The sequence below is a fragment of the Nuphar pumila genome, chromosome 14 (assembly GCF_984573655.1).
Source record: "Nuphar pumila chromosome 14, dmNupPumi1.hap1.1, whole genome shotgun sequence".
NCBI classification, from domain to species: domain Eukaryota; kingdom Viridiplantae; phylum Streptophyta; class Magnoliopsida; order Nymphaeales; family Nymphaeaceae; genus Nuphar; species Nuphar pumila.
The window spans coordinates 90,983,495-91,010,708 of record NC_143262.1 but is presented as its reverse complement, the minus strand read 5'-3'; the positions used below and the strand labels follow the sequence as shown (position 1 = coordinate 91,010,708).

The 27,214-nt window shown below is 35.6% G+C and overlaps 1 protein-coding gene across 1 annotated transcript in view; it reads left to right on the top strand.

Moving 5' to 3' along the window:
* The window catches only part of LOC149817403 (uncharacterized), a 33,868-nt gene extending 7,191 nt beyond the window's left edge, over window positions 1-26,677 (top strand). Inside the window, exons 4-8 of the mRNA XM_089987310.1 lie at window positions 24,694-24,776; window positions 24,854-24,929; window positions 25,533-25,718; window positions 26,025-26,153; window positions 26,325-26,677. Of these exons, the coding sequence (XP_089843436.1) occupies window positions 24,694-24,776; window positions 24,854-24,929; window positions 25,533-25,718; window positions 26,025-26,153; window positions 26,325-26,486 (636 nt within the window). The 3' untranslated portion in view covers window positions 26,487-26,677. The remainder of the gene's footprint in view (window positions 1-24,693; window positions 24,777-24,853; window positions 24,930-25,532; window positions 25,719-26,024; window positions 26,154-26,324) is intronic.
* The last annotated feature ends 537 nt before the right edge of the window (window positions 26,678-27,214 follow it).

Sequence of the window (27,214 nt, the reverse complement as noted above, 5' to 3'; positions counted from 1 at the left end):
TGTATACATCAAGAGACCTATCTCATAAGTATTACCTTCAAAAGAAGGCCCTCTCCCTTACTCAAGGTGAAATGTCTATTAGGGAATATTTTGCCGATCTTTCCTCTATTTGGGATGAGCTCTCTATGCTTGAACCAAAATGGAGTGGAGAGGCAATTGAACTCCGCCACAAGCAACTTGAAGAAGATCGTTTCTTTAATTTTTTGAATGGGTTGAGACCGGAATTTGAGCAAATAAGGTCATCACTTCTATCCTCATTTACTCCTCCCTCTCTTGAAGATGTTCTCACCAAATTAAGTGGTGAGGAGACTCGTATGAATTTATGTAAACAAGGACCAAGTGTTCTTATGGTTCCTTGTAATTATGAAGAAAATAATGAGGTTAATGCCGTATCAAGACCCGGAAATAATGTAAAGACCTATCGTCCTCCTCACTTTAAATTCCAAAATCAAGGAGGAGATGGTGGACAAAGAGGGAAGCGGGACTATAGCAAGACTATATGTCACTTTTGTAAAGAACCGGGGCATATCAAGCCAGTATGTCCCAAATGGAAGAAGCTTCTTGCTATGGCCACCACCGGCGCACCACAAAAGGAAGAGGCATCATCAAGTGGGTCACTCTCGTTGAACCAAATAATGGAAGCCCTTCAACCTCTTCTCAAGGGAGCTACATCCGGTGCCGCCGTGTCTACTTCTTCCATTCCAGGTAAAGTCTCTTGGCTTTTGGACTCAGGTGCATCCTTTCATATGTCCCCAAACATGTTTTCACTTTCCGATTATTCAAAAAATGCTTCTCCATCCTTTGTTTCCACTGCGGATGGAACTTCTCTTGAAATTAAAGGAATAGGTAATTTTGAAACTCAAGATTTTTTTATTCCAAAAATTAGATTTATACCTAAACTTAATTTAAATCTTCTTTCTGTTTCTCAACTCTCGGATCATGGTTGTGATATTAAATTTTCATGTGATAAATGTTTAATACAGGATCGCCTGTCCGGGAAATTGATTGGGGAAGGCTTTAGAAAAGGCGATTTATACTACATGGAATCTCTTCGAGTTCCAAAATCTTTTTGTAATGTTGCCCGAAACAAAGATATAAACATGTGGCACAAAAGACTTGGTCATCCTAATATCACCAAGTTGTCTTACTTACATTTTGCAAAAGACCTATGTAAAAGTTCCTTTTCTTGTAATGACTGTATTATCGGAAAAATGAAAAGTTTACCTTTTGAGCAAAGAACTATGTTCTCATCAAAACCTTTTGAAATTATTCATTCCGATGTTTGGGGACCAGCACCTGTTGTCTCAAAAGGAGGTTTTTCTTATTATGTTATTTTTGTGGATGATTTCTCTAGATATTCATGGATCTTTTTTCTTAAATTCAAACATGAAGTCTTTTCATGCTTTAGAACTTTCCATTCGATGATCAAGAATCAATTTAATAGTAACATAAAGATTTTTAGAAGTGATTCTGGAGGAGAATATCTCTCCAACCAATTTAAAATATATCTTGAAGATCAAGGAATTATTCACCAAAGATCTTGTCCTAAAACCCCCCAACAGAATGGGTTGGCCGAAAGAAAACATAGACATATTATTGAGACCACTAGAACCCTTCTTATTTCTCAAAACATACCAAAAAATTTTTGGGCTGAAGCTGCTCTTGCTTCTGTTTATCTAATAAATCGTTTGCCTTCTAGAATATTAGGAAAAATATCTCCTTTTGAGATCTTGTATAAACTCGAACCAGATTATAATAGGTTACGAGTCTTCGGGTGTAAGTGTTTCATTCTTACGGATAAGAATGACAAACTCTCTCCCAAGGCTATCCCCTGCGCTTTTCTTGGATATTCCGAAACTCAAAAGGGATTTCGATGCTATGATCTTCGAGAAGATAAATTATATGTTTCTAGAAATGTAACTTTTTTGGAAAATGAAAGTGGATTTGAAAAAAATGTTTCTCAACAAGAAAATTTTGATTATTCCTTCCTTTTTGACTTATTATCTAGTAATGATGATACATCCAGTGATGATGATATGTCATCAAACCATGATGAGAACATTGAAAGTAATATCGAAGAGCATAACCAACAAGAAGACAGGATTTCTAATGATCCTATAACATACTCTCGTAGAAACCAAAACACCTTTAGAAGTGCTATTGACCAATATAGTGAACTCATTCCTGTTCTCGATCACCGAAGGTCTGAGAGGAATAGGAGACCTCCCACTCGTTTTGTCTCCTTTGATTCCTTTTCGCCCCGATATAGGGCTTGTCTTAGTGCCATTCATTCTTATTTTGAACCAAAAAACTTTGAAGAAGCAAAGAAATGTATAGAATGGCAAGAAGCTATGCAAAATGAACTTAGTGCTCTTAAAAGGGCTGAAACGTGGGATTTTCAATCTCTACTTATAGGAAAGAAAACTATAGGTTGTCGATGGGTATTTAAAGTTAAAACTAAGAGTGACGGATCACTTGAAAGGTATAAGGCTCGCTTAGTTGCAAAAGGGTATGGGCAAGAGTATGGGATTGATTATGAATAAACTTTTGCTCCTGTAGCCCGAATGGTTACAGTTAGGTGTCTTATCACTATTGCATCTATCAAAAATTGGAATATCTTTCAAATGGATGTGAAAAATGCCTTTTTAAATGGTGATCTTAATGAAGAAGTGTATATGGATGCTCCACCTGGCATGGAGATCCCTAAAAATATAGTCCTTCGTCTTCGAAAGGCCCTTTATGGTTTGAAACAGGCTCCCAAAGCCTGGTATGACAGATTTACCAGTGTAATGCTGGAAAATGGTTTCTCCTCATGTTATACTGATACTGCTCTATTTACTAGAAAATCTAAAGCAGGGATTGTAATATTGTTATTATATGTTGATGACATGTTAATCACAGGTGATGATATACAAGGAGTCAAGGGTATTAAGTCCGTCTTGACTTCAAAATTTGAGATGTCAGACTTAGGTTTTTTGACATATTTTTCTTGGAATTGAGGTTGCCTATTCGCAACGTGGTTATTTTCTATCTCAGTCTAAACTTGCTTGTGAGATTATTGACAGATCAGGGATTTCTGATGACAAAGTATGTTAAACTCCTGAAGTTGTGGGAGCCAAAATGAAGATTGACGACGGTGTTCCTCTAACTGATCCTACTCCCTACAGACAGTTGGTAGGTTCTTTAATGTATCTTAGCATTACTCGACCCGATTTGTCACATGCTATACACATCGCCAGTCAGTTTCAACATGCTCCTACAACCGTCCATATGGGTGCTGTACTTCGCATCATCAGATACTTGAAGGGAACAGTGAATAAGGGAGTATTCATATCCTCTTCTTCTGAATTAAAATTGCTTGCTTATACTGACTCAGATTGGGTAGGTGACCCTAGTAACCGTCACTCCACCACTGGTTTTTGTATTTTTTTAGGAGAATCCTTGATCTCGTGGCGATGTAAAAAGCAACAGAAGGTCTCCTTATCATCCACTGAAGCCAAATACAGAGCCATGGCATCTACCACCATGGAAATAGTATGGATTCGACGTCTTTTGGAAGATATGGGAGTAGTTGTCAAAGAACCAACAAAGCTATGCTGTGACAATAAAAGTGCCATCTACATTGCCAAGAACCACACATTTCACGAGCGAACAAAGCATATAGAGATGGATTGTCATTATGTCCGAGAGGAATACTTGAAGAAGGTCATTGATCTGCCATATGTGACATCTGAGTATCAACTTGCCGACTTCTTCACAAAAGCTCTATGTTCGCCCAGATTTCATTTCCTTCTTGACAAACTTGCGGTTATCACACCGTAAGTTTGAAGGGGGGTGTTAAAATGTAGCTCCTAAAATCATTGTAAATATAAATATATATATTTATATACATAGAGATATATTTACATATAATATATTATATGTACATATATCTCTCTATATATAAATATATATATTTATATATTTTTACCCGAAAGGGCATTTCTGTCATTTCCTGTTTTGCGCATATTCACTTTTAGAATATGCTGTAATTTTCTTTTTATTTTTTACTTTTGTAATTTCTTTTTTTATTTTTATTTTTTGATTTCTTTTATGTGCATTGGGGGTCCCCCAATAGAGTCGTTGGGGGCCCCCAACGGTCACAAATGTGACCGTTGGGGGCTCCCAACGACTCCTTTGGGAGCCCCCCCTTTGCACCTTCTAACATTTGTATAAATAGGGGTGTTCCCCCCTTGTATTTCCTAAGCTTGAGAGTCTCAAGCATTTGCTTTTATATATTGAAATACATGCATTATTGCATGTTTATTATTTATACACTTTTTGTGTATTTTGTTCAAGTGTTGTGAGAGTGCTTTCGTGCACTTCTTTTATAAAGTTTTTATGCTTGTTTATGTATTGTCTCTTCGTAGACAATTTCACAATACATACTCTTGTATTAAGAAGAGTATGTATATGTATGTATGTATATATATATACATATATGTATTGTTTTCTAACAGTCTCCCTTAAACTTATGGTGATATCACCGAAAGTTTGTTAAGTAAAAAGTTGAATCTTGGTGAGCACATTGCCTTGGTGAAAAAATCCGCAAGTTGATATTTTGATGTCACGTAGGGAAGATCAATAGTCTTCTTTAAATATTCTTCACGAACAAAATGACAATCCATCTCTATATGCTTAGTTCTTTCATGAAACGTATGATTTCGAGCAATGTATATGGAGCTCTTGTTGTCACAACATAATCTTGTAGGATTCTGAAGATGAATTCCTATATCTGAAATTAGTTGTTGGAGCCACACGATTTCCATGGTAGTAGTTGCCATTGCTCTATATTCAACTTCTGTAGATGATAGTGACACCTTTTGTTGTTTCTTGCACCTTCATGAAATCAAAGATTCGCTTAAAACACACAAAAACCAGTTGTCGAGTGTCTATTATTTGGATCCCCTCCCCAATCAGTATCAAAATATGCAATAAGATATAAGGAGGAAGAAGAAGATAGAAAAACTCCCTTATTTGTTGTGCTTCTAATGTATTTGATAATTCTCATCACTGCACTCATATGAGCTGATGTTGGAGCGTGTTGAAATTGACTAGCTATATGTATAACATGAACTATGTCTGGTCTTGTAATACTCAAATACATAAGAGATCCCATGAGCTGTCTGAAGGGAGTTGGATTGTCTAAAGGAACTCCATCATCGGCTCACATTTTCATTCCAATAGTCTCTGGGGTGTCAACAACTTTATCATCCGATAGTCCTGACCTGTCAATAATATCTGAAGCAAACTTTGTTTGTGACAATATGTACCCTCTGTTAGAGTATGATACTTCTATACCAAGGAAGTATGTTAGGAACCCAAGATCTGTCATTTCAAAAGATTTTTTTAAAAACTGTTTTACTTTCTTGATTCATTCTTTGTCACTCCCTGTAATCAACATATCATCAACATATAAAAGTAAAATTATAATACCTGCAGAAGAATTCTTGATAAATAAAGCTGTATCAGTATAGCATGGTTTAAAACCATATCTTGCAATAACATTGTTAAAAGCATCAAACAAAGCTTTAGGTGCTTGTTTGAGATCATACATTGCCTTTTGTAATTTAAGTACTTTACCTGAAGGAATTATCAATCCAGGTGGAATATCCATGTATACTTCCTCATTAAGATTCTCATTCAAAAAAGCATTTTTAACATCCATTTGAAATATATTTTATTTTTTAATAGCCGAAATAGCTACAAGCATTTGAACAATGGCCATCTTGGCAACGAGAGCAAAAGTTTCTTCGTAATCCACTCCATATTCTTGAGAATATCCTTTGGCAACTAGCCTAGCTTTATGTCTTTCCAATGATCCATCACTTTTGGTTTTTACTTTAAAAACCCATCTACATCTTATGGTCTTCTTTCCAATGGGTAAATTTAGAATTTCCTAAGTGTTAGCTTCTTTAAGAGCATCTAATTCTATATGCATAACTTTTATCAATTCAGGTAATTTTTTTGCTTCATTGTAACATGAAGGCTCAAAATATGAATGGATAGCTATAATGTATGCTCTATGTCTATGAGAGAATGAGTCGTAAGACACAAATTTATTTGAAATTCTTGAGGTTCGTTCAGATCTACGAATGGTGGTTTGTTCTGAAGGAATTTGTAATGCTTCATTGTTACTTTGATTTACACTTTCATTGGTTGCATTTTGATTTCTTCTAGTGTATACTATTAGTTCAACTATTTTTCTATCTTCAATAGGAGATTCTACATAACTATTTTCATCATTAGACAACAATTTAAACAAGAAAGAATATGACGTGTTTCCTTCAAATCCACTTTCATTTTCAACAAAATTAACATTTCTGTTTATCATTTTTGATATCGTAGCATTTAAATCCTTTTTGTGTTTCAGAGTAACCAATGAACGCACATGGGATAGCCTTAGAGGATAGTTTATCTCCTTTATCATTTAAAACATAACATTTACAACCAAATATTTCCAGTCTTTGATAGTCAGGTTGATATTTGAATAATTTTTCAAAAGGAATCTCATTTGACAAAGTTTTTGAAGACATCCTGTTTATGAGATATACTGCGGTTAATGCAGCTTCAACCCAAAGATTTTTAGGAACATTTCTAGCAATAAGAAGGGTTCTTGTAGTTTCCATAATATGTCTGTGCTTTTTTTCTTAAATTCCGTTTTGTTGTGGGGTTCTAGGACATGATTTTTGATGTAAAATTCCTTTATTTTCTAAAAATTGTTTAAACTCATTTGACAAATATTCTCCTCTAGAGTCAGTTCTGAGAATTTTGATCTTACTTTCAAATTGATTTTTAATCATGTTATGAAATGTTTTGAAGGTTGCAAATACATCTTATTTAAACTTAAGAAAGTAAATCCAATAATATCTAGTGAAGTCATCGATAAACACAACGTAGTAGGAGAATCCTCATTTAGAAGCAACAGGAGCATGACCCCACACATCCGAATGAACTAATTCAAAAGGCATTGAAGAATAAAAAGTTCTTTGACCATAAGGCAAGGTTGCCATTTTACCGAGTAAACATTCTTTACATTCAAAATTATCTTTACAAAGATTCTTGGTAACCGGTACAAAATTTAATTTCCTTATATTTGGATGCCCAAGTCTATGATGCCAAGTCCGTATATCTTTTGTTTGGGTAGTGTTACAAAATGATTCCTTTGGAATACAAAGGAAATCCATATAATAGAGATCTCCTTGCCTATAACCTTCCCCAATCAATTTCCTGGACTGACGATCCTGCACTCAACATCTACTTGATGAGAAAATGATATCATATCTATGATCCGAGATTTGAGAAACTGAAAGTAGGTTAAGATGAAGTTTTGGTATAAATCTTATTTTTGGAATGTAAAATTTGTTATGTTTTGACAATTCATTTTTAAAAGTTCCAACACCCTCTATTTTCAAGGCAGGCAGGCCATCGGCAGTGAAAATAAAAGATGCATTCGAATTAGATTGGCATTCAGATAATATAGACTTATGTGGGGTCATATGAAAAAAAGCTCCTGAATCAAGAAGCCAAGAGCATATACCAGGAGTAGAAGAAGATGCAATGACTGCTCTTGAAGTAGATCCTTTGAGTAATGGTTGCAATGCTTCCGTTAGTTGAGATAATGATTTGGTGAGGTCTTTGGGATTCAGAGTATCCTCATCTTGTTTTGATGGTGCAACGGCAACACGTTTTTCTTGAGGCCTATATTTGTATCTAGGACATTGAGGCCTAATATGACCAGGTTCATTACAGTTATGGCAAATTATTTTTGATTCTCCTCTATTTTTGCTAAAACGAGGAGGTTTATATGACTTTATATGATGCCCTGGTTTTGATGCGGCAAGTGCGCAATCCTCTTTTTGGCCATTGCTAGAAGTAACAATCACACTAACATTTTTACTCATATTTAGTTTAGTTTCTTCTCCACTAAGTTTAGTAAGAATCTCATGAATAGGAGGAGGAGACGAAGATGATAGCAAGGAGGCCTTTGTTTGTTCAAACTCGGGTCTCAAACCATAGAGAAAAGCGAAGAGTCTATCTTCTTCAACTTGAACTCTTCACATTCCTATACACTTACCTTCCCATTTGGGTTCAAATTGAGAAAGTTGGGTCCATATGAAAGATAACTCAATAAAGTAATCTCTTACATTTTTATCTCCTTGTTTGATATTTCTAACTTTTTCTTGGAGATAATACTTGTGGGCCATATCTTTTTCGGTAAACATACCTCTAAGATATTCTCATGTTTTATTTGTCTTTTTGTAGCTTAGAGGCATTTTTTGTCTCAACTCCACTTAGCATCCATGAAAGAATTTTTGCGTTTTTCATTTCTCATTCATCCAATTTATTGTAATATTCTTCCATAGCTTTGTTTCTTTCGTCAAGACTAGTCTCAATCCCATTTTCACCTAATGTAATTTTGGGTGTAGGTTCAAGAATAGTACGTCTTACGAATCCCCACAAACCTTGACCCTTGATAAATGTCTCCAAGTGTCCCGCCCTTGCTTCCTTTAAGTTTGAATGGCGGAATAAAGTTGAAGTTACTTGTATTGTGTGGGAAACATTCACCCATAGTTAATTAGAAGAGAAAAACTAATCACCACCACGAAAGAGAATAAGCACGCTTTTCGAGGCAACCTACCAATGCACTGTTGATCATACACCAAGCTCTGATACCATGTGAAAAGTCTCACATACAATCAAGTTTCCAAATAACTTGATATTCAAAACATATGCCAACACAAAATAGCATAAAAAAGCTTCACACCACAAGAAAGAACAAGTGCTTCAAAGTGCTTCAAATGCACCTTGTTATTGCTATGAGGGGATAAAACCCTTTCATTCATACACTTACAATGGGCTCATTGCCCTTATTTATAATGCATTACACTTATGAAAGAGCCGTTTGGCTATTCCCAACAACTCTAATTAGAGCTGTGGGGAATCAACCCAACAACTCTTATTTGACAGACTGTGTACACAGTCAGTGTCTGACTGTTGTGCACTGTACACAGTCAGCTACTGACTATGTACAAAAAGAGAACAAAAACTGAAAAAGAAAAATAAATAAAATGAGAAATTACAGAAACAAGAAAATAAAAATTACAAGAATATACATATATACTTTAAATATGTCATATACTTGTACATGTACATACTCTTGTATTAAGAAGAGTATGCATGTATGTATATATATATATTCAAGTATATACATATATGTATTATTTTCTAACAGTATTTTCATGTGTTGACCCATAAAAGGTCTTATTCTCTAAGTGTTCTCTTGCCCATAAGTGGCACACCAAAGCATCTACTTCAGCTCGTGACATGGTACCTGAGCCTATCGACTTCCTAGTGTTATTCAACTCCTTTTCAAGCTTATTTTGAGGTGACGCGAAGATTGGGCCTTGCCTTGGGAAATGTGCCAACCAATCTTCTTGAAGATTGGTCTTCTTATGAATGCATGGAGACTTTGGAGCTTCAAAAAGAGCTGAAAGTTGTTAAAATATGCAATATCATAATGTAATCTCATGTAATTCTTCTTGGTCTTTTTACTTTAGTTATGTAATTTAGTTAGAAACTAGTTAGGTTAGTTTATTTCTCTAGTTAGGTTAGTTTATTTTCTTTTATTTTTTCGACTTTTATAGACTTTACTTTTTGACCAAAGTCAAAAAGTAAAAAGCCTTAGAGAGTCGTTGGACTCCCAATGACTCTATTTAGAGCCGTTGGGAGCCCAACGATTCCCTCTAAGGCTCCCCCTCTTGTATTATAAATAAGGGGTTGCTCCCTTTGTAATGTATGATTTTTAAGGGTGTTTTCCCATTTGAATAAAAGGCTATTTTCTATTTTGCTTTGCGTACCCTTTTTCGGGTATATTATATGAACCCTAGTGGTTCTTGTGGATATTGTTTATGAACCATTCGTGGTTCTTACGAGAGTTCTTTTGTGTGTATGATTTGAAGATTCGATCGTTGATCTCATCTTCTTATATGGTATCAAAGCTCGGTTGTGATCAAGCTATTTTTTTGGTGTATTGAGAAGCGTATCACTCAAGTTTGGAAAAGAAGTGACGTTCTTCTTAAAGTATATGTGAAATTGTGATTGTGCATAAGCTTGGAGGAGCATTCGTACCTACCTTCCGTGGTGGAGTACATATTCTCTCTTCTCTACTTCTCTTTTTACTCACCTTCTTTCTCCTCTTTATTATTTCTTTATCCAAACCTTGTAAATGGATGACAATGATAATGTTACCATTAAACTCAACTATTCAAACTATGTTACATGGGCTTTAATTAAGAAACATCTCATACGGGGAAAATAATTGTGGGGATCAGTGGATAGGACTGATTTGGAACCTAAGCTAATTCTTACAAAGATTGAATATGAGAAAGAAATGCCACTTACGGAGGTAGAAAAAACTAAATCGATTACCACTTACGAGAAAAAGTGAAAGGAATGGAGAATGAGACACACCAAGATTATGTCTTGGCTCATAAGTAGCGTGAATATTAAGAAGTGTTCAAGTCTTGCAAAATTTGAACATGCTAATGACGTTTGGGATTATCTTAAGAGAATGTATTCTCTTAAAGACATTTTACATGTGTGCAATCTACAAAATCAAGTTCGGAATATGGTTCAAGGGGACAAAAGCATTAGAGAGTACTACAATAGCTTGTCCGAATTATGGGAAGAGTTGACTCTTCTCGAACCAAAGTGGCATTGCCCACGAGACATAGAACTCTCCCAAAATCAAATAAATGCAAAGCACTTTTTTTAATTTATTAACGAAGTAAGATTAGAATTTGAATCAACCAAGTCCATTCTTTTTCATCGAGGAAAGATTCCCTCAATAGAAGACACTATTGAAGAATTGAGCATGGAGGAGAATAGGCTCAAAAACCGAATCATCAAGAGTGATGATGACTCGGTTTTAGCCGTATCTAGACCGAGAAACTATGTTTGTACATACAAACCTCCAAATTATGGGAGGACGAATGGTGAGAAGCATGAAAATGAGTTTGAAAAAAGGTAAGTAATTTGTTACTATTGTTGAGAATTGGGACACGTGAAAACTTATTGTCCAAATTAAAGAAACCATATGAAAGGAAGGTTGTCTCTGTCGGAACTCCTCAAGAATCTAGTGAACCATCCATCGGAAGTATGTTCCTAACATAATTAGTGGAAGCACTTCAACCATTGCTTAAAGGAGCTTCTTCATCCATTGGAGCCGTCGTCTCTTCTGTGGGCATCTCCGATCCTGATAAGACTATTTGGCTTCTTGATTCCAGTGCTTCTTTTCATATGACACCAAACATTGATATGTTATCTGAATGTCATAACTCAAGTGGGCCAAATGTGTTTATCGCTGATGAAACATCTCTTGAAATTAAAGAAATAGGAAATTTTGAAAAAGATTATCAAAACTCGAAAAGGTTTTGCATTCCACAAATTAGATATATTCCTAAACTTAACCTAAATCTTTTATCTGTTTCACAATTATCTGACCATGGATGTAATGGTTCCTTCTCCTCTCATGGATGTTGAGTGCAGGATCACCAGTCAGAGAAGCTGATTGGAGAAGGCCATAGAGAAGGAGGCTTGTACTACGTGGACTTTTTGGACATACCTAAGAATACATTGTCTTGTAATGATAAAAAGTTGACTTAGATTTATGGAGACTTGGACATCCTAGTGTATCCAAGCTCCAATTTTTTTCAAAGATGATTTTTTTTGTAATTTTGAAACTTTTACATGTGAAAAATGTATTCTTGAAAAAATGAAAAGATTATCTTTTTAAGAAAGAACGTTTGTCTCTTCACGACCACTTGAGTTGATACATTCGGATGTATGGGGACCTACACCTATTATTTTAGAATGTGGCTTTACTTATGTAATTTTTGTAGATGATTTCACGAGACATACTTGGATCTATTTTCTTAAACATAAATATGAAGTTTTTTCACACTTTCAAGTATTTCATAATCTAGTTAGAAATCAATTTAAGAATGATATTTAATTTTTTGCACTGATTCAGGAGGAGAATTTTTGTCAAAAGAATTTAAGGATTATTTGAACTTACATGGTATTATGCATAAAAAATCATGCCCTTAGCAGAAAGAAAGTATATACATATTATAGAAACAACAAAAACTTTACTTATTACACATCAATTACCAAAGGTTTTTTGGGCTGAAGCCACTCTAACTGCAGTTTACCTTATCAACAAGATGCCATCTTTTTCATTAAACAATATATTTTCTGTTAAAAAACTTTTTAAACAAATCCCAGATTACTCTAGATTAAGAGTTTTTGAGTGCAAATGTTTTGTTTTCTCAAACAAAAATGACAAACTCTCCCCTCGTGCTATTCCGTGTGCCTTTTTAGGATATGCAAGTCATCAAAAAGGCTATAGATGTTTTGATCTCAAAAACTATTTGTTTCAAGGAATGTGTCATTTTTGGAAAAAAAAATCTTTTTTTTAAAAGTGTGAATTCTAAGAAAGTAGATGAATATTCTTTTCTTTTAGACCTAATTCAAAAAATTGAATAAGATGATATAGATAAGATTCAAGAAGAGCAACTTGATACGACAAATACAAAATCATCTAGTGATCATTCAAATTATATTTAATATTCTAAGCGAGGTGATTTTGAGAAACCATGTGCTCTCGAAAAATATACTAAAGGATTGGAACAAGTGTCCACTAGGAAGTCATCTAGAGTGTATAAAGTTTCTGAAAAATTTATATCATATGAGTCTTTTTTACCAAAATATCAAGCTTATATTGCTTTAATACACTCCTATATAGATCCTTCTAACTATGATTCAACCAATGAACAATCCGAATGGGTCGAAACAATGACAACAAAATTAAGAGCTTTGAAAAAAGCAAATACTTGGACTATTCAAGATCTTTCATTAGGTAAAAAGCTTATAAGTTGTCGATGTGTGTATAAAGTTAAAGCCAAGAGTGACGACACTCTTGAAAGGTTTAAAGCCCGATTAGTTGCCAAAGGCTATTCTCAATAGACTATTAAGAGACCTTTGCCCCTGTTGCTAGAATGACCACAATTAGGATCCTGATAGCTCTAGCATCATAAAAGAAAGGACATATATATCAAATGGATGTTAAAAATGCATTTCTTAATGAAAATCTAAATGAAGAAGTATATATGGAACCACCACATTGCATCTATATTCCAAAAGGAAAAGCTCTTCGATTAAATAAGGCTTTATATAGGCTTAAGCAAGCTCCAAAAGCTTGGTATGATAAATTTAGTCAAGTTGTGACTGACTTTGGGTTTTAATCTTGTCTTTACTAACACAACTTTGTTTTTTAAGAATTTCAATGTATGCATTATCATTCTTCTCTATGTCGACGACATGATCATCATTAGAAGTGATAAGCAGTGAGTTGATAACATCAAAAAATTTCTCAAAACACATTTTGAAATGAGTGATTTGGGTTTCTTAAAGTTTTTCCTTGGTATACAAGTTGCTTATTCTTCTAGAGGCTATTTGTTAACTCAGTCTAAATTTGCTCTGGATATTGTTGACAGGTCTGGTATTTAGATGAAAAACAGGTTGACACTCCTGAAGTGGTGAACATCAAAATGAAGATTGATGAGAGTGAGTCACTTGAAAATCCTACACCTTACAGACAACTTGTCAGGGCATTGTCTTATCTCTCTATTACAAGACCCGACATTGTCCATGATGTCCACAACGCAAGTCAATTTCAACATGCTCTTACCACTGTTCATATGAGAGTTGTTTTACACATTATTCGATGCATTAAAAACTCTATTTTTAGAGGACTTTTTTTATCTGCTTCTTCTTTCTTACAATTAACTGTTTATACTGATGCAGATTGGGGAGGTGATCCCAATGATTGACACTCAACTACTGACTTTTATGTATTTTTAGGAGAATCATTGATTTCATGGAGGTGCAAAAAGCAACAAAGGGTCTCTCTCTCGTCAACTGAAGTCGAATACAGGGCAATAGTTACAACCACTATGGAAGTAGTCTGACTAAGGTGCTTGTTTCATGACATAGGTGTTGAAAGCACAGGAGCAACCAAACTATGTTGCAACAACAAAAGTATTATCTGTATTGCTAGCAACCAGACATTCCACGAACGCGCCAAGCATATTGAGATGGATTGTCATTGCCTACGAAAAGAATTTCTACATGGCACCATTGGCAGATTTCTTTACCAAGCCTCTCGCTGCTCCTCGATTTTTCTTTTTCTTAAACAAACTTTCGGTTATCCAACCGTAAGTTTGAAGGGAGTGTTAAAATATGTAATATCATAATGTAATCTCATGTAATTCTTCTTAGTCTTTTTACTTTAGTTATGTAATTTAGTTAGAAACTAGTTAGATTAGTTTATTTCTCTATTTAGGTTAGTTTATTTTCTTTTCTTTTTTTGACTTTTGTAAACTTTACTTTTTGACCAAAGTCAAAAAGTAAAAGCCTTAGAGAGTCGTTGGACTCCCAACGACTCTATCTAGAGCCGTTGGGAGCCCAACGTCTCTCTCTAAGGCTCCTCCTCTTATATTATAAATAAGGGACTGCTCCCCTTTGTAATGCATGATTTTTAAGGGTGTTTTCCCATTTGAATAAAAGGCTATTTTCTATTTTGCTTTGCGTACCCTTTTTCGGGTATATTATATGAACCCTAGCGGTTCTTGTGGATATTGTTTATGACCCATTCATGGTTCTTATGAGAGGTCTTTTGTGTGTATGATTTGAAAATTTGATCGTTGATCTCATCTTCTTACAAAAGGCTGCTCAAGTATTTATTTCTCTTCCTCTTTCTTCTCTCTTGCTTTGTATTTCTTGGTTCTATGGCCTAAAAAGTAGTGATTGTAGTTCCAATCAAATTTGATAGAAATAACTATAATTTATGGTCTACCGCCAGCAAAGGAATCCTTATTGGTAAAGGATTGTGAGAGTATGTTGATGGTTCCATAATAGAATCACAACTCACCCTCACAAAAACCATTAAAGAAAAGATGAAACCATTAAAAAGGAGGTTCTTAAAGGAGAAGAAAAGGAAAAATCTCTTATAAGATATAAGAAAGCTTTGAAGGAATGGGAAATTGCCCATGCCAAGTTATTTTCCTTATTTATGGGAAGTATGAACAAAGATACATGTGAAACATATTTTGAAGATTACACTTGCACCTATGAAAGAAGCAGTTCCACCCAAAACTTCTAAAGTGGAGGGGGAATTCTCTCTTACTATTAGTGATTTTGAAAAAGAGGTCAAAGAATCTGGAGAAATATATGCCTTGATAGTAAAAGGACAAGAAGTTGAACCAACAAGGATCCTTGCTAAATTGGTACCTTTGATAAAAGAATTTGAAGAGATCACTCCAGAAGATCTACTAGATGGGTTGCCTCCTTTAAAGGACATTCAACATCATATCGATCTCATCCCAAGTGCAAAATTATCAAACCTTCCACTATGTCACACGGGTACGGGGGACACGACTATATATATATATATAGATCTCTCTCTCTCTCTCTCTCTCTCCTCTCTCTCTCTTCGTAACCTTGACCCCACTGCCTCTCTCTCCTCTCTCTCTTTGTAACCCCCCCACCTTCTCTCTCTCTACGACTAAGAGAAGAAGAAGAAGGTACCTTTCTCTCTCTTAGTTCCTCCTCTCTCTCTCTCTCTTCTTCTACTACTGCTGTCGAGGATGGGAAGGGTTTAGACAGAAAAAAAATGCGAGATTTTGGGTTTGGAGTTGGGTCTTAGTTGGATCCGACCCAACCATAGGCCCACGTAACCGTGCCACGCTTGGTATCCGTACGCTTGTTGGGCCGTGTCAACACGAGTACGTGACCTCTTATGCCATGTCCCTGTGACATAGACCTTCCATATTATCGTATGAGTCTCCAAGAGAATGACATTTTGCAAAGTAAAGTAGAAGATTTGCTCGAGAAAGGCCACATCAAGGAAAGCATGAGTCCATGTTCTGTGCCTGCCATTTTTTACTCCTAATTAGGATAAAAGTTGGCGTATATATGTTGATAGCCAAGCCATAAATAAGATAATTGTGAAATACAAGTTTCCTATACCTTGATTAAATTATATGGTGGATATGTTAGAGGGCTCAAGAGTATTTTCGAAGATTGGTTTAAGAAATGGGTATCACCAAATTCAAATTAGACCTGAAGATGGATGAAAACCTGTATTTAAAACCAAGGATGGGTTATATGAGTGGTTAGTGATGCCTGTTGGGTTAACTAATGCCTCTAGTACCTTTATGAAGTTGATGAATCAAGTACTTTAAATTTTTATTGGCCGCTTCGTGGTTAAAGTAATTAGAGAATGGCCTACACCTAAGTCCATTCACGATGTTCGAAGTTTCCATGGATTAACTATTTTTTATCGAAAATTCGTAAGAAATTTCAGTTCCATTATGGCTCTAATCACAAATTGCATGAAGAAAGGCAAGTTTCAATGGAGTGAAGAAGCATAAAAGAGTTTTGCTTTGATTAAAGAAAAAATATCTATTGCACCAGTTCTATCTTTGCCTAATTTTGAGAAGCTATTTGAAGTAGAATGCGATGCATCTTGTGTAGGCATAGGAGCTGTGTTATCTCAAGGACAACCTGTTGCTTTTTACAATGAGAAGTTGAGCGATAATAAAAAAAAATGGTCGACATATGAAGTAGAATTACATACAATGATACAAGCATTGAAGCATTGGAAGCATTATTTGATCCAACGGGAATTTGTGTTGTACATGATCATCAAGCCTTGAAGTTTGTGAACAGTCAAACTAACCTCAATTGTCTACATGCTAGATGTATTTTGTTCTTACAAGAATTTACTTTTAGTCTGAAGCACAAATATGGTCAATAGAGCAAGGTAGCATATGCATTGAGTAGAAGATCAAATTTGTTAGTCATCTTGCCTAATGAAATAGAGGGTTTCAAATTTTTGAAAGGCTTATATGCGAATGATGAAGACTTCAAGGAAGATTGGGAAAAATGTCAAACTGGTCAATCTGGGAATTTACACCTCCAAGAAGGTTTCCTTTTTCATGGAAACATGTTATGTATTCCAAGGTGTTCTCTACGTGAAAGGGTTGTTAAGGAATTGCATGTTGGAGGCTTAGGGGGACACTTGGGACGTGATAAAAGTATTGTTCTTGTGGAAAAAAAGTATTATTGACCTCAACTAAAGAGAAATGTTCGTAAGTTCGTGCAACAATGTTCTATATGTCAAAGGGCTAAAGGACAATCTCAAAATTTTAGAGTTTACATGCCATTACCCACACCAGACGCCCCATGAGAACATCTGGCTATGAATTTCGTGTTGGGACTTCCAAAAACCCAAAGAGGTATGGATTTTGTACTCGTAGTCATTGATCAATTTTCTAAAATGACATACTTTATACCTTTTAGAAAGACCACATATGCCACCAATATTGCTAATTTGTTCTTTCGAGATATTGTTAGATAGTATGGGGGTACCAAAAACTATTACATTTGATCATGATACTAAGTTCTTTAGTCACTTTTGGAGGACTTTATGGCGAAGATTTGATACTTCACTATAATATAGCAGTGCCTATCACCCTCAATTTGATGGGCAAACTAAAGTGGTTAATATAACTCTGGGCAATAATCTTAGATGTCTTTCCGGAGATAAGAATAAACAATGGGATCTTGCTTTATTATAAGTAGAATTTGCTTATAACAACATGGTGAACAATTTGAGAGGCACATCACCATTTCATATTGTTTATGGAAGGATTCCTAAGCATACACTAGATCTTGTAAAATTGTCGAAACTTCTTGGAATGGGTGTAGCTATAGATAATGTGGCAGATAGAATTTAGTCAGTGCATGCAGATGTAAAGAGACAGTTGGAAGAATCAAATGCTAAGTACAAGGAAGATGCAAATAAGCATAGACGTTTGAAGGCATTTGAAGAAAGAAACATGGTAATGGTTCATCTTCGAAAAGAGTGTTTCTCTATAAGAATATAGAAAGTATGAGCCTTATCAGATTATCAAGAAGATTAATGATAATGCATATGTCATTGATCTTTCAAAAGACATGAACATCTCTCCAACTTTTAATGTAACCGACCTATATGCCTACCATCCTCCAGTAGAACTGGCCTACCCAAACATCAACTCGAGGGTGAGTTTGCTAAAAGTGGAGGGGACTGATGTAGAACACATGGCTTGGAACTTTTTAGAGAATCAGGATAAGTCCAGCATGGGGTCAAAGCATAGTTGGCAAACTCGTGACTCAGATCTGGATCGCTTGACCCTTGACTTGCGAGTCAGTGGGTTGACTTGATAACTCAGACAAGTTAGGACTATGCATTTTTTAGTGTTAATATATAGAAAAAATCAAACTGTAAACTGTATAATCACTAAATTTAGCACACAACATCAATGACTAAGCTATATAAGTATTCAACTATACATAATTGTTGATATTTATGATTTAAAAATATATGATTCTATATAAAAAATATCTTTTTGTAAATATTGTGCATTAAAGCCATAAAATGCATGACAAAAGACACATAAGAGGCATGTGGATCGGTCGTCCTGAATCGGTGACCCAGTTGGGGTCCGATCCAGGTCAACTCAGGCGATTCCCGAGACAATTCGTCGAGTTTGCCAACTATCGGTCAAAGTCTAAGTCTTGGAGTTATGGTTTACGCAGGAAAGTTTAAAGAGTCTCTAAGGTACGAGAGTCTCAATAGGATTTTAGTTTCTAGATAGGTCTTGGATAAGGGTGGATGTCTTACGGTCCTTACGGGGTTTGGGCTTTAAAGTGGGGTTATTGGGTCTATAAATAGCGGGGATGTCTTTTGCTTTTTTTTATAGTTTTTTTTTAATTAATAAAGTGAGTTTTCTCTTGGGTATTTGCCCCTTCTCTTCGTTGTGATCTCTTTGAGCTATATTCTCTTTTCCTTGTCCAAGTGAACTTAAGGAAACCTTTGTGGATTTAAGGGATCATAGTTTTTCGTTTGGGAACTCGAAGAGGATCTTGTGGATTCAAGATCAACTCTTCTAAGAAGACAATGTTCTTTATTCACGATTTTGACTAAGTTAGATACTGATAACACTGGTTAATAGAAAAGGTTTGACACACACACACACACACACACACATATATATATATATATATATATATATATATATATATATATATATATATATATATATATATATATATAGAGAGAGAGAGAGAGAGAGAGAGAGAGAGAGAGAGAGAGAGAGAGAGAGAGAGAGCTGCTAACCGCCACGTTTTTTCATGTTTTCCTTAAATCTGACTGTACAAATATATTTTGCATGCTTGATTTTATAGGAATCGACTCTTGGATCATCCCATTCCGATACACAAGTATGTTTTTATAAGGTTTAAAAAATCGATGGTCTAAGATTTTCCTAAAAATTCAAGGTTAAAAAGTCATGTTTGTTATTGAAAAAACATGATCGAGTGTTGTTTCCTAGTAAATTGACCACGCCGAACACATTTGTAAGGTCAGATTTAAGTAAAACACCTTACAGGAAGTGCTACTATAAGGTGAAAATCGCGATTCCTAGGAAGCAGGAACTGGAAGCGATGTGGAATCGCGCTTCCTATGCATGGGAATCCCAATTCCCATGGCTAAGTTTTTATTTCACTAGAATTATAATTCCCAAGTTGAGGAATTCAATTCCTTGTATATAGGAATTCTAGTTGTTCACCATTTGTAGTGTGATTTTGTCTAGTTCAGCCACATGGCTCTCTTTTTCTCTTGTCCATCTTAAATAAATGCACAAATTTATATGGTATATAGAATATAAATGCACATGACTTTTGACTTTTGACTTTAGTCTTATTGTTTTGATTGCAAAAGAAAATCCTTTTAATTTTTTTGAATTACCATATCTAGTTTGATATGTTTTTCTATATGCATGTTGGGCTGTTGTGCTCTCTCTTAATTACGGTTGTTTGTTCTTTGTTTCATAATATAGTTACATCCGTTCAAAACTTCAAATTGTTGAATTCTTGAACAAAGGAGAAATAGCTTATCAGCCTAATTTATATTATTTTTTGCACAGCAATTTAGTTGCTTTTATGTATCTTATATACAACTTTGTTATATTACAATTACTATATTCATATCTAAATTAATATGAAATCATTAGCAATACGTAATTAGTTATATGTTGTTAAATGTTTGTTTTGTGAACACACACACATATAATATATATAACATTGTCCACTTTTGTACATTTCTTATTGTTTAAATGTATCATATAATAGTTGATTATATTGTTAGGCTTAATTGAAGTTTCTTAAAATTGTAATATGTGATGAATTACACACTTAGTTGTCAAAAGCGGCGCCTAGGCTCCGCCTAGGGCTACCACCTAGGCTTATGGGTCGAGGTGGTAGGGCCTTTTTTTTTTAACCTAGGCTACCTATGTTGTTCATGCCTAAGCCGCAGGGACATAGTTGTCATGTTTTTTTAAACTTTTTTTATCTCTTTCCTTTCTTTTTCTTCTTCCTTTCGTCCCAAAAACTTTCTTTTTTTTATTCTCTCATTTTCTTCTTTTGTTTTTCTTTTTTATCTTCTTTTCACCCGTCCGCTTAGTTGTCAAAGGTGGAGCCTATGCGGCCTAGCCGAGCTAGTCTCTCGGTCTGATGCGCAGTTGCACACACATATATGTTTTCTGTGTAATTATATATAATTATATATATTAACATATTATAAACATATATTATATATTTACAATATTATGTGTTTATATATATATGTATGCGTGTGTACTTAATTCATATATAATCTATAAGCGTATGAATCATCTATTTGACTATTTTTATATAATATAATTGCTTTACAGTGTTCGACAACATATTATTTGTCTATTGCCTATTGTTGATTGATTTTATGTTGTATACATGTTTCTTATTAATTTTAGTTTGTTTATATAGGCCCGGCCTAGGCCTCGCCTAGTCTTTTAGGGTCTCACCGCCTAGCGTCTTTGACAACCAAGATTACACTTTAATTGCTGCACAAATTTTTTATTATATCAATGTTTTGTATCTAAACTCTGAAATAAACTTATGAACTTGTAGTTTTTAAGGGTTGCATTTTTATTGATTGTATGTATTATTTAGTTATCCTATTAAATGATTTTAGGTAGTTTTTCTAATAAGATATAATTGTCAATTGTGGGCAGCATTTCTTAATTATTCATTTTGACATACTTTTTTTCCTTCAAAGAACTTCATTCTTTAAAAGTTTTTTTCTTACATCCATCATTTATCATTACTTCTCATAATTTTTTATACCGCTTCCTGAACGATTCCCCTTACTGCTTCCTATTCGCTTCTCGCATCCCGAGTCCTCCAAAAATTTTAATTGACTGCATCCTGATTTTGATTCATGTTTCACTTTCCATTTTCGATTCCCGTTCTGGCAAGTATAGAAAAGAACCCTTCAAATGCCTGATAAGCTGGGTGGGTTAGCTAGAAAAGTGGTTAGCAGCTACCACCTTCTCTCTCTCTATATATATATCGGGTTTATCTAGCATTAAACTAGTTGTATTTAACATTAGCTACATTCAACCATATTACAATGACTAAAAACATCTTTAAAACAATAGTATTTTTGAAAATGTATTGTTATTTTTTGGGCATTTTAGGTCTTTTAAACTTGGTGGGAAATGAAAAGTCAAAGACTTTTTTGAAAAAAGTAACTTTATGAATCTATCAAAGTTACCTTTTTTACTTCAAAAAGTAAACAAATTGCCATTCTTTTAAGTGTATTTTAGTCATTTTAATAAGGTTGAATCCATCTAATGTTAGATAAACCCACACACACATTATATATATATATATATATATATATATATATATATATATATATATATATATATATATATATATATATATATATATATATATATATATATATAGTAGGTGGTAGCTGCCTTACAGGTTCAGGAAGACTTATGAAGAATTAGGAACATAGGTGACTATGTAACATGGTACTTCAAAAGTCACAACATACCCATGTTGATGTTGGTACTTTAGGGTGCCAGTGCTGGGTGCTTTTGGCAGCTACCACGTATAGATATGTACTACATAATGTACATATATACAACATACTTTTGTGTGTTATACATCTTTTTATATTGTTCAACATTTTTAGTAACATGTCACTCTCTCTCTCTCTCTCCATATATATAGATATATATGGAGGGAAAGAGAAGAAAAATGATAAGCAGACTTTTTGGCCTACCTTCAGCTCACCACGAGTGAATAGACATTTTCTGGTCATTTTTCGCAAATCTGGACCTACAGATGTGTTTGGCATGGTTGGTTTGCTAGGAAACGACACTTGGATTATGTTTTTTAAATAAAAAACATGATTTTTTAAGCCTTGAATACAACAACAACAACTACGCCTTCATCCCAAAACAATTGGGGTTGGCGATATGAACCAAAAAAGAAAATCATTCTGGGTCTTCCACATGAATCCTTCTCCAATCATTTCTATCCAATGCCATGTCCTCGGTGAGGTTCAAAGCATTCATATCCTCTCCTATCATCTCCATCCAAGTCTTCCTAGGCCTACCCCGACCTCTTTTAACTAATATATTTTCCCATTTCTCCATCCTTCTAACTGGAGCATCATTAGGCCTTCGCCGAATATGTCCAAACCACCGTAAACGATTCTCTCTCATCTTATTTTCAATGGGTGCATAGCCTACCTTCTTATGTATCTCCTCGTTTCGAATCTTATCTTTTATTGTATTTCCACATCCATCTAAGCATACGCATCTCAGCTACACTCATTTTTTTAATATGATGTCTCTTGGCAGCCCAACATTCCGTACCATATAGTAAAGCGGACCTAATAGTCGTACTATAAAACTTTCCCTTCATCCACAATGGCATTTTACGATCGCACAACACTCCAGTTACACTTTTTCATTTCATCCACCCAATCTTTGTCCTATGATTTACATCTCCATCAATTTCTCCATGCTTTTGAATGATAGATCCTAAATATTTGAAACAATCATCCACCGGTATTTCTTGCTCACCAAGCTTCACCGGCATTCCATATATTCTGTCTTATTGCTTCCAATGTTTGTCTTCATAATTCTAACTTAGCATTAACCCCAACTCTAGACTCATCAATCAAAACAATATTATCAGCAAACAACATACACCACGACACATTTTCTTGAATTGATCTCGTAAGCTCATCCATCACTATAGCAAATATTTATGACCATCAATTTTTAAATCTTATAAAAACCTATATGAATGATAGAATCAAACCAAGTCAGTTCCCATAAAATCAAGCATGTAGAACATATCCAGACAGTCAGATTTAAGGAAGAAAAAATCAGAAAGCCCATCAACAAAATTTCCATGTGTTGCCAGCAATGTTCTTTCAGATCTTGGATGGAAAGGGAAGGGCTGTATAAGGAAGGCTGATGTTGATCTATCTCTATAATTTAATGTGATGTTTATCTGGATTTGGAATTACAGCAGCTTGGATATGCTGTTATTTGGTTTGAACTGAATCCTTTTCTGAATCATCTTATTTGGAGATGACCTAGGGAAGTGAAGTTCAATGGGTGGTTTGGTCCCTAGGACATTGGTTTGTTTTATTATGCCATTTCCACTATATTACGCATTGGCTGGCGAAGAATTGGAGGGTAATCCATTAGGCATCGGGCACTTTGTTTTGTAGTACCCTGCTTATGGATCATCAATCTCAGGTTGCTGGCCATTTTTCTGGTATTTAGCCAAAAACTACCTGTGCTGATTCAAGACTGTCCCATCTCCTCTTTGGATGGTTTCTTGTTGGGATCCTGGCTATGTCACAGGGATTCGGCTAGCAGTTTTGCCAAGATTTTTTTTTTAATATATGTCACAGGGATTCTCCAACTAGGTGCCGCACCCGAACCCGCACCCGATGCGGTCAACCTGACCCTGGGTGCAGTCAACGCACCCAGGGTCATTTATGTCCAACTTTTGGACTTTATATATATATATATATATGTATATATATTTTATATCTTTGCGGCACACCTGCACCCGGGTTTTTTGGAAGTGCCGCATCCCCGCACCCACATCCACACCCATGTGACATAGGATCCTGGTGTTTAAGGACTTGACTTTATGCACCTTAATCACCTAGGGTCTTTGGTGTATTGGTTAGGCACCTAACATTTGGTATCAGAGCAACACCAACACCACGTCTTGAGTTTGAATCCCATAAGGGGTGACCTAAAAAAGGGGCTACCTGGACCAGAGTAAAAGCTGTCTTAGAGTGGGCCGCCGAGGATGTCGGCTGTGGATCGTGGTGGGTTGTTAGGATCTTGGTGGTTTAAGGACTCGACTTTACATACCTTACACCTTGGGACCTTTTGGTGTATTGGTTAGGCCCTTAACATTTACACATTTGGAATTTCAAATTCAAGTAATGGGGGTAGGTAACCCTAAATTGGATCAGTACCACAAATATCTTTTCAAAAATAAATTAAAATAAATTGAAGCAAAATGAAGGTTTGTAATTTGGAATCTGTTCACTCGGATGTGCTTCATAACTTTGTTAAGGTAGTTGACATGTTACCTTTTATGATCTTGCAGGCATCAAGCAAATTTTCTGAACCATATGACAGACTCCCTGTCGGCTCAAAAATTCAAGCTGTGTGGAGTGAAGATGGAGAATGGTATGCTTCTAAAGCATCCTCTACTACTTTTATACCAGTACTTCATTTTGTGTCTTCTGACAGACACTATTGCTTAGGTTTGATGCTACTGTTGAGGCTATTACAGAAAATGGATATTATGTGTCATATGATGGGTGGGGCAACAAAGAAGAGGTATGACGTCTCATTTTCACGTTCTTTTGTTTGAGATATTATATTGTTGAAGAAAGAATCTGTTTGTTGCAAGTTCAATGTTTTTTTTGTGCCTTTTCTCTTTTTTTTTTTTCATCTCTTTATCTCCCTACTAATTTTTGTGGCTTTTTGTCCTATCCATACTTTTTTTTTTGGACTCCACCGGCAGAACTAAATCTTTTCATCAATAAGAAAATCATCTGTATGTTCTTGCCCAGCTTATGTTCAATTTACTCATACAAAATGTAATTGCTCCTTGAAATAATTATGGTTATAGTATTTTGAGTCTGATCAGTCCTGGAGGTCTAGTGTTGTTCCCCACTCAAGGGGCATTTACTTGTCACTGGTTCTTTGGAGGTCTCCTTCTGACCTGGTTTCACAATAACATATTATCCAGGTATGTCTCATTTATCTGATTAACCAGGAAGACAATGCCCCTAACAGATTTACATTCGGGTAAAACATTTGGATATTTAGGATGTAGCCACTGGAATAATGCATATTTTAAGTTGATGCTGATGACCTAGATAGACATGGACAATAATATGACTACTAATGACTTGAGCATACATCTCTGTTTTTCAGGTTGATCCTGAAAATATAAGGCTTAGACAAGAGGGAACCGTTGATGCTTTGGTGGAAGCTGAAAGGGAAGCTGAAGCTACCAAACAGGCCATAAAAAGGAAGATTGCACAGGCAGCTGGCACAGATGTCTTCTCTCGTACTTTACCTGCTAAGCTTCGCATTGACCCTGATGATGCTGAAGATGTGGTGTGTGCCTCTCTCTCTCTCTCTCTCTCTGTATGCAGTTGGCTGTACAGCCTGCTTAAATGGTATTTGTGTTGGGTGCCATCATTTGGTCTATTTGCAGAGTCAACCTGTGGGTCACCCAGGCAGCTGGATACATTTCTGGTGGCTTGGGTTCAGCTTGCTTTTTTCGGTTGGATTGCTGGCTGCTAAATGCTAATAGTTGCCAAGAATAGCATGTTTGGCTTTTTCATCTAGTAAATCTTGATAGAACTATTTACGTGTTCATTATCTCTATATTCTAACTAAAGTTACACAAAATATTATCAGAAAGCTGCTAAAAAAAAGAAGATACATGCATTCAAGTCAAAAGTTCGCTTTGAGCAGCTTGAGGTAACACAGAACAAGAGACAGAATGCCTGGCAGCAGTTCCAAACGACGAAAGGGCAATCCAAGAAGGTAATCTATTAAGTATGGTATTCATAAAGTTTGATCATGAATTGTACTTGCATCTGTCTATTCTACATCTATTTGTAGAAATGCACCTAGATTATCTGTTCCGTATTAAGATCTCTTTTTATGATTCCTTGCTTGCTTCCATCCAACCTTTTTTTTTCTCCTGCATTGTAGATTGGCTTTTTCTCTGGACGCAAGAGAGAAAGCATTTTCAAGTCTCCAGATGATCCCAAAGGTAAAGTTGGTGTTACTGGAAGTGGCAAAGGATTGACAGAGTTCCAGAAGAGGGAAAAACATTTACATTTAAAAGGGGCGGTTGCTGAAACAGAAGAATAGGCTGATGTGAATCTTCCAAACCTCTGCAATTGCTGATTGATTGTTCTCCTCACCAGTAAAGAGGTCTGCAGCACGCGGCTGTGTACCACTTGTGTATTTTTCATCTGGATAACATTCCCCAGTTTATGTATTATGCATGCTGCAGCTCAATGCAGCTAGATATACAGAATCTCAATCCGGCTATTGCAAAAGCTCTCTCCTGCCTTGCTTTCTTTTATTACCGATTTTTTTTTCTTGTTGAATATGGCTCATCAGACTTCAGAACAGACTCAAAACGCTTAAAACTCTGAACTAACTGGGGGGCGATTTTCTGTATGGTTTTTCTACATGGGGGTTAGGGGTAGTTGGAGAATTTGACAGGAAATTTGAACATTGAAGGTTATTGCCAAATTCTTTTGTTTAGAACTGTTTGATCTTGTTGCTTCTGATTTATGGGTAAATTCAGTGTAGCTGAGGAACTTTAGAGCACGTTTAATACATGGGATGCACCTGGGCGGGGACATTCTGGTCCCTGCCTGGACTGTGTCCAGTGTTTGATACGACGTGGGCAACATGCTCTACGCAGGATGCACTGCATCCTGTTCTGTTGTATTTGTCCAGAACCTGTGAGTGCATCCTGTGCCGTTGCATTTGTCCAGGACCTGTGAGTTGATTCCCTCCTGCCCGCGTTAAATGCAAAGGGGCAGGAACCAACTGGTCCCCACCGAGCCAGTTGGTTCCGGCTTTTC